The sequence below is a fragment of the Pecten maximus genome, unplaced genomic scaffold (genome assembly GCF_902652985.1).
Source record: "Pecten maximus unplaced genomic scaffold, xPecMax1.1, whole genome shotgun sequence".
Taxonomy (NCBI): Eukaryota; Metazoa; Mollusca; class Bivalvia; order Pectinida; family Pectinidae; genus Pecten; species Pecten maximus.
Genome location: NW_022982500.1, coordinates 1 through 9418, shown reverse-complemented (window position 1 = coordinate 9418; position 9418 = coordinate 1). Strand labels below are relative to the sequence as shown.

At 34.9% G+C, this 9418-nt stretch overlaps 1 protein-coding gene across 1 annotated transcript; it reads right to left on the bottom strand.

Annotated features, from left to right (window-relative positions):
- Positions 1-289: 289 nt before the first annotated feature.
- On the bottom strand, positions 290-8558 carry LOC117320527 (circularly permutated Ras protein 1-like; the record flags this gene model as incomplete). The annotated part of the gene is made up of 8 exons (XM_033875102.1): positions 290-2537; positions 2960-3083; positions 3430-3521; positions 4517-4612; positions 6265-6381; positions 6754-6999; positions 7402-7594; positions 8355-8558. Coding segments are annotated over 8 exons (1246 nt in total), but the record flags the coding sequence as incomplete, so codon positions are not given.
- Between the last annotated feature and the right edge of the window lie 860 nt (positions 8559-9418).

Below are 9418 nucleotides of genomic sequence, written 5' to 3'. Positions count from 1 at the left end.
ATATAACAGAGTAAACAAGTTAAGATACAAATTATCATTCACTCCATGGAAATAGGACGGGAATCTCAACTCTTGGGATAAGAGTCTTCCTCCTCGAGTTTAGATTCCCCTGGCTCGCCCCCAAGAGGGTGAGAGACTATATTAGTATTGAGATGGAGATACATTGTAAATAAAGGAAATGATAAGAGAAAAAAACGAGATACGTTGTCATAATTACAAAGGGATGATAATTACTGATGTGTAAATATCACAATTTAATTGTAATATAAATAAAAATCTCCAAACCATATTATATATATAAAAAATACATTTTATTTGGGTAAAAATGCTGTGGAAAACTTAACATCACATAAAAATATTTCATTTTATTGCAATATACACCATAATTCAGTGTAGGTTGAAATTTAACTTCAAATCCTCAATCATCAGAAAATAAAACCTACATTGGCACAAAAGGTCAAAACTATAGAATTAGTGGTTACATGTACAAGTAACAGCCCGTTGGCAATATCATCAAAGATTTACATTAAAAGTTATAAACATAGACGTAAAATTAATAATAACAAAAAAATATCAAAACTTGTACGTAAATAAAAAATAAAGAAACTAAACAATCTTCATATCACAAACGAAAGTTACAAATATAGGCGTTAAAAAAACAAATGAAAAAATGCTGATCATTATATTCAGTCACTAAAAATGTTTCTGTGACAAACATACATGAAACTTTTCACAAACCTGGACATTTATTTGTACATGTAGAATTAATTGTTAACACATACATAAACTAGGCTAAATAAAACTAATTATTTTGTTCTGGGTTATTTTTTCTTATAAGAAATGAGGGTGATGGTTATGTTTTCATCATAAAAAATAAGGGCATGTTTACTTTATTTTTGAAACCAATCATTTTCATATAAACTGCTTCAAAATGTGGGAAACAATGATTGATCATATCTCTTCTAATTGTTTTTGCTTTACACCAATGAACATGTACTCTAATTTTATGGTTAACAATAAGATATATTATAAGAGACAAAATTGGTGGTGATGCTTTTCCCACACATTCTTCTTCTAAAGAATAATAACATAGATATCATTTTGTTTTATTCAAACATGAACAATATATGAGATAAGAGTCTTGTTTTGAAATCAAAGCATATTAGGAGGGCCTGAGAACCAAGTTATTGTTTACCTAATATATACACCTTATCTGACTTTCTTTAACACACTTATATTAACAATAAGGAATGTTCCTCAAAACAATGAACTATGAAACAATGTACATGTACCCCTCATTATGAAAACAGCACAATTACTTGTAAATGAAAACAAAACAAATGCAAAACGCACAAAGCTATAATGCAATGTATTTAAATACATTAAATGTGATTTCAGAATATTATCGGTAAAATTCACTGTCCTACTAACCTATCTACTACCTACTAGAGAGTAGTCATCTCATATTTCGTACACATTTCTCGATGCATTAGATATTTTTGATATTTTTGCTTGAATTATTAATGTTTGTGGTCTGACAAAACATCGTCCAAGATTTCTACTGTCGACCAGTAGAGGCATTGTTGATGGATATTGCACTGACAACACTGTCCGAGACTTCTACTGTTGACCAATAGAGGCATTGGTGATACATATTGCACTGACAACACTGTCCGAGACTTCTACTGTTGACCAATAGAGGCATTGTTGATACATATTGCACTGACAACACTGTCCGAGACTTCTACTGTTGACAAATAGAGGCATTGCTGATACATATTGCACTGACAACACTGTCCGAGACTTCTACTGTTGACCAATAGAGGCATTGTTGATACATATTGCACTGACAACACTGTCCGAGACTTCTACTGTTGACAAATAGAGGCATTGCTGATACATATTGCACTGACAACACTGTCCGAGACTTCTACTGTTGACAAATAGAGGCATTGTTATTACTTATTACACGATTTACACTGTCCACGACTTTTACTATCGACAAGTTCAGTCAAAAATTGTTATTTATATGGACCATGGTCAACCCTGTCCAAGACTCTACAGTTGACCAGTAGAAACATTGTTATAACACATTACGGACAACAATGTTCAAGACTTCTACTGTTGATCAGTTAAGTCATTGTTATTTATACAACCCACGGTCAACACTGTCCAATACATCTACTGTCTGACCAGTTCAATCAAAAACTGTTATTTTTATGACCCAGGGTTAACACCGTCCGAGCATTCTACTGTCGACCAGTTCAGTCATTCTTGTTTATATGACCTAGTACTAATCACAGATCTTGAACTGTATTTGTCTGTGTTGTGAAGACCTGTTTATAATTTCAGAATTACACTACTTAAGAGTGGTATTCGTAATATTGTTGACGAACATTCTCATCGGTCGTCCGCCTTTTCGAGGCAATATCCTGTTTTTGGGAGCTGGACGCCCCAGCATACCTGGACTGTGATTGCTGCATCATATGACTGTACATCCTTGACGACATGTCCGACCTTTTCCTAGTTTTTTTGTACTTAAAATAAAAACAAAAAAACATCACAGCAAATATGAGACCAGAATTTATCATGACATATTCTAAGTAGGCTATAAATCAAGATTTATTTTCAAAGTTAAGTGAAATAAAAGTTTCCCAAAAAGACCTCATACAGCACCGTAAATGTACCACCATTGAAGGTTACTTGGTTTAACATGGAAGAAGAAAATCATAATTTTACACATTTGAGCAATAATATCTGTATATTGGCACATTTAGTATTTAAGTGAATTAAATGGCGTAAGTTAACATATAAGTAATCAAAACTCCTTAATGTATGATACCAATCATAACGATATATAAAGCGATTCCTAGCACTTAGATCAATACTAAGGGAACACGTTTATTTATGGTCGAAACTGAGGCACGGTGATATGATAGTCAACACGTATAACACTTACTGAACCACTCAGTCGGTCGTTGAGGTCCTGGTGGAGTTCAGCACATTCTGTCCTGAAGTTGTATCTGGCTTCTTTCTGCTCGTCAGAGTTGCATGCTTTGTTCAACATTCTGTTCACGGAGGTCCTGTCCAGAAAATAATTGCATGCAGCATTAGTTGGTCAGCCAGATAGCATTCTACAGGTCAAGTGGTCAGCTACTACCCATTTATTTATGGATGGTTGCATTTAATAAATTTGGTAGAATGAAATATTATGTTTAATATATACAATGTAAGAGTAACAGAAATGAGGAAGGAAGACAATTTCATGTTTCATGTTTTCATGTTTTAGGATGGAGGATAACTAAACAACAGAGGACACTAAACTACATTACAAAATTGAAATTATCCCAATAGTCCACCACGAGTTTCAAGTGACAAAACTTCAGCAGTAATATGGTGAAGCTTACGTTGAATTATAAGACAACTTACAATCTATCTCTTGCCTGTGCCACTTTTCCTTTGGAAGCTAAATCAGCTGTTTTCTGTGCCGTAGCCAGCCCCACCACGTCAACATTCATTTCCTGATAGTGAAATCAGACATTAAAACTAACCAATCAAATGTATTAAATCGTAAATTTGCTGATATTTCAATGAGTATGGCAAAGCACTCTCATTTAATAAAATTATATTACAAATACCAGTAAAATATGAAATAATATTCATTGTTTGGTTACATTTAGTACAATTTTGAATCCTCTCATGTAGGGTGGCTTCCAGTCAAATAAAGTGAAACTCTAATCAGTGTTTGAGAACAAGAAGAGGATGGCGTTTGAATAAAAATTTTGAAATACAGATGGACGACGGTTGACGGATGGCATGGTATGGCAAAGCTCACCTCGTTCCTTCAGGCTAAAATAGCTAAGATAAAAGTTCTTCGCAAACAAGCTTTTTCCAAACTTTAACTCTAAACTTTTACACATGGGGAGCAGGGTTATATGAGGATAAATAGTAAACTGATACACTAGGGAAAGGCGTTATTTGAGGATCAATTCAGTGAACTTTCACACTTGGGGCGGGGCTTATTTGAGCAGAAGAAGTCACTTTTACACTGGGTAGGGAGCTTCTTTGAGAGTAAACAGTTAACTTTTACACTAGGTGTGAGTACAGAGTAACCTTTTCCTTTACGCTAGGAAAGGGCCCTTATTTAAGGATCAATTAAGTAAACTTTAACATTGGGGAAGGAGCTTATTTGAGTATAAATAGTATTTTTATTAGTTTATTTTAGGGTAAATAATTAATTTTTATATTAGGGAAGGGAGTTTGTTCGAGGAAAAAAAGTAAATTTTTACAATTTGGAGAAAACTTGTTTGAGGTTAAATAGTAAACGCTTACACTAGGGGAGGGGTTTTTTGAGTGTAAATAGTGAACTTTTATACCAGGATACGGGGTTAATTTGAGAAAGAATAGTCCACTTTTACAGAAGGATTCTAGCTTATTTGAGGACGAATATGGTACACTGTTAATTCTCTACAAACACATCTTCATCCAAACAAGTCAAAAACCTGTTACAACTAACCTCTTCCATCTTAGCTCGATCTTTTGTGGCGTTCATAGATTTACTGATGACTCTCAACATTTTACGTCCATCTTTCATTGTAAAATTTACACGAACCTGAAATGAAGCTACATTGTTAAACAAGACCATTCAACAAAATACAGTCCCCTACCCGATGTGCATTATTATTTTAACAAGAATGCACAGATGATGGATTAACAAATTCTACTCACTGATCATGAATGTTAAAAAGACCCATCATATTCAATAATTCAATAATTGCATTTGGTGTTAATAATGTGATTGGATACAGGCTACCAGCATGTAGGTGATATCACCGCCTCATTAGTAGATGACTTTGTGCTCCATGTTTAAAATTCGAGTGATAGGGAGTGTAGGAATGTATCACCGCCTCATTAGTAGATGACTTTGTGCTCCATGTTTAAAATTCGAGTAACAGGGAGTATAGGAATGTATCACCGCCTCATTAGTAGATGACTTTGTGCTCCATGTTTAAAATTCGAGTAACAGGGAGTGTAGGAATGTATCACCGCCTCATTAGTAGATGACTTTGTGCTCCATGTTTTAAATTCGAGTGACAGGGAGTGTAGGAATGTAACAGTAGAGAGGACAAATGGCCATATTGTGTTAAATACAAATACCTTACATGAACATAAGATGCGCACTACTTTAGAGTTGTTATCTGGCATGCTAGAAATCTTTTTAATCTTCTTTTTGCAGTTTGATTTAAACAAGTATTCCCACTCATTGAACACAACTTGATATATGATTGTCAAGATAAGCTAGTTTCCAAGAAATTGATAGGAAACTAGATCCCCGGACAAGGCCTAAGTATCAGATATAAACAAAGGCAACAAGTTTGCAAAATTATTCAAATCAATATTTTTTGTTGGGGGGAAACATAACTTTATATCATGAGTATAATGCATTTTATTTTGAAAGATGTAGGAGAGCTCCAGACAATATATAAGATTCCGAAATAAACAAACGGCAATCATTTTTGTAAAAATAGTTTAATCGAAATTCTTTTGATCGAAACATAACAACATGTCCATCAATCCTTAAATAATCAAGCAGGAGATTTTGGAATAAACTTTTACGCCGAATTGCCAGACGGACAACGCCATACCATGATACCCCACCAATTTTTGCGGCGTATAAAAATGTACGTAAGAGTGACCTTTTTTTTTTTTATTTATTACACATTGCCAGGAGAACAAATCCCCCAAACATGAAGTTCCGATGACCAGTAGTGTAGGTGATAGACTTCGGACAAGATGATATGTAGAAGGACGGATCAAAGACTGAAGAACAGACGAAAGGACGGATGAACATACTCGATAATACAATTTCCTCAGTTTCCAGTTTTGCGGACTTTTAAGACAGATTGATTTCATTTCAAATGATAAAAAGTCCAACAAATAAGACCCCCTTTGTCAATCTAACTATTGAATCACTTTAAAATGTTAATGTTCGGAATTCAGAGGGTTTAGCATTGTTTATAAGTATTGTGATAAAGAAGGATCAATTCGGTTTAAGAAGGATTGGTGTTTGGAATCCAAACTGCCATATTGAAAACAATGTTTGGTTCATAGCTATAATTCAGAATTTAAACCAAAGAAAATGTTGTATATTAAATGGCTATAACGTTAATTTTGAGTTAATGATGCTCTCATTGTAAACTGCAGTAGCAAATAACACAATAGTCCTAACAGAAAATGTGAAGTCATACACACTGAAACACTTACCTGGAAAGGGAGACAATCCACTTGTAAATCTTTATCCGTATTTTTTCGTCTGAAAAAGAATGTAACATCTGTGTCTCTGGTGGCATTACCAACTTCCTTTACGATACGACTGCTGCCCTGTAAAAAGATAAACAAGAGGCCCAGAGGTCCTGTTTAGATTTGACCAAACCTCACTCTTCGTTCATAGCCTTATTTAATGATGCCGATGCAAATAAGGTTTCAAGACAACCGAATTGCTCCTTTTTGCCCCACCCCTCAGCCCTTTGGAGGTCAGCCCCACATATTGTAGCATTTGATTTCTCACTACCTTGGGATATGACCAGATAAATATGAGATATAATATATAATAGATATAAACAATCTGTTTATAGTCAATCAGTAATAAAGATGTGATTACATACCACGCTTTGTCTTAATCTTTTAATAACCATTTTCATGATTTTTTAGGGCTGACTGAATCTATTCTGAATACATTTTATAAACACTGACCTTTGGGAAGTCATCATCATCCACCTCAAGTTCAGGGTGAAGATGGAATTCCATACACACAGATGTTGCCACGATGAAGTTTTGGGAGATCAGACGTAACTGTCTCATAATCTCAAGAGGGTCAAGGACATCAACGTTTCCACCAGAAATATTGGCACATGGAGACACATTCTCAAGTCCGACAGGTTCCCCGTCAACAGCCAGGATAGAAACAACAATTCCATTTCGTTTAGCGTAGTTACCGACCTACAAGAATACATTAGTAAATCCCATTATATATATATCAATGCAACTTTGCTATCCAAGCGTGTTCAAAACGATAATCTGCTTTTGTATTTCAAAGGAATTTTGGAACATCCTAAATTGGCTACCAGTTTGCAGTTTGTACATATGTATGAGACAAACGCCAACAGGGAGGACATTTTAAGTCCCCCATCCCGATTTTACCTATATTAGACTAATAAGCAGATTCCACTGGAGTATTTTTTTGTAAAGTTTTCTAATTGATAAAAACCCTACATTGGTTGTCTAATCATTATTGATTGCTTGCAAAAGAGTGTAACTTTTCGATAGAAGTAGAAATAGTTGATACTTAAAAATTGTGATTTTATTACTTGAAAACAGTTTTACTGATTTGATTCATCTTACCATAGTGTAATAATCTTTACAACTGGAGTCAGGGCTGTTCATTTTACCGACACCACTATTTGGGGCACCATCAGTACACAGAATAACCTCTGAACCCTGACATCCGGTAATCATGCCGAGAGCTGTTGCTAGCGCTGGTCCGAGGGCTGTTCTATCCTTTGGCCGCATGTTATTAATTTTCTCTGTAATGACACTGCATCAGGGAAAAAGATAAATCATTAAGATTATTTCTTTGCGGACTGATGATCATGCAAAACTTTTATGCGTTCATCCAGGTACAGGAAATATTCCTTCTCGTATATTACCACAATCAGTCCTTTAATACTACACACAAACGTTATTACTAACTTAAATATCGCAATTACGGGTATATCCTTTAATACAGTAAAACAAATTCTAAACACGAACATGTGTTATTAATCCGAATTTTTGCTTATTACCAAATTTGGCTTAACCTTATACATATATCTCAAAACTATAACGAATATTGGATAAAACCAAATAAATCATCTGGTCCCATGGAATTCACAAACAAGTTTTATTATTTTATTTGCAATTTTTTTCTAAATTATTTTCTATTAATTTTACAATGAAGACCTATACTATTACGATGATTTTCTATTTCCTAAATATAATAAAGTCAATTGATGTTCTTTTGTTTTTCTGAGATCCGTCATTTATGGGCTGGTATTAATTTAGTTTTATGTAATTTAGGATTACATGAAGGATAAGTAAAATGTACAACTACATACTGAACATTTAAACATCTATCCTATAATATTGCCATATGATTTGAGAAATATCTTGATACGAATGGGTGAGGAATTTACTGGTAACTTTCTCCCAAGGTACGAATTTGTCAGGAACTTACTCGTACCTTTCTCCCAGGGTACGAATGTGTGAGGAGGTTGCTTGTTACCTTCTTTTAGATCATGAATATGTGAAGTACTTACTTATGACTTTCTCCCAGGGTACGGATGTCCATATCCTGCGCATATTGTTGGCCACTACTTATAAGATTGTCAAATGAGTGTCTGATATTCCTGTCGACTTGGAACGGTTCCTGACTTCCATCCCCTATGATGGTCACCTCCGTGCCGAATTGTATCAAGATCACTCGCCTTTCAGGATTTTCAAGCTTTAGCCGTTCCAGTTGTCTGAGGGATGATTTCGAAAATATCAAAATACCCAAACAAATATCAATAAACGTATCAGGAGAACATGGCCATAAGTATTTGATATCATAGATAATGACAATTATATTCCTAATAATAAGTATACACTTTTTATATCCCCAAATCAAAATGTTTCAAAGAAATGTACATTATCTAGTCTGGAAGTGTCCATGAATATAGGATCTTGTTTGGAAGTGACCATGGCGACATTATCTGGTTTGGAAGTGTCCATGAGGATATTATCTTGTTGGAAAGTGTCCATGAGTATATAGTTGGAAAATATCCACGAAAATATTTTTTCTCTGGTTCGAAACTGTCCATGAGGATACGATCTAATTTGAAAGTGTCCATAAGGATCTTAGATATTATCTAGTTGGGAGTGTCCATGATGATAGTAACTTGTTGAGAAGTGTCCATGGGGATAGTCTTTTGTTGAGAAGTGTCCATGAGGATATTTTCTAGTTTGGAAGTATCCTTGAGGATATTATCTAGTTTGGAAGTGTCCTTGAGGATATTATCTAGTTTGGAAGTGTCCATGAGGATATCATCCAGTTGGTAAGTATCCATTAAGATAGTATCTAGTTTGGAAATGTACATAACTTTTACACTATGGATTTTTGTTTGTTTGTTTGCTTGGTTTATCGCCCCGCGAGCTATTAAGGTAAAGTACAATTGTATCTTGCATAAACGCAGACCGGTCCATTTCTCAGCTGCCCGAGAAACACAAACCAACACGGGAAGGGAAGTCGAACCAAGCACAGCAACCAGTTCCGCGGCCCATTAGAAGCTTAGCCAGAGTGTACCTATAGCGGCCGGCGCCCAGCTAAACGGCTTTTCTAAGG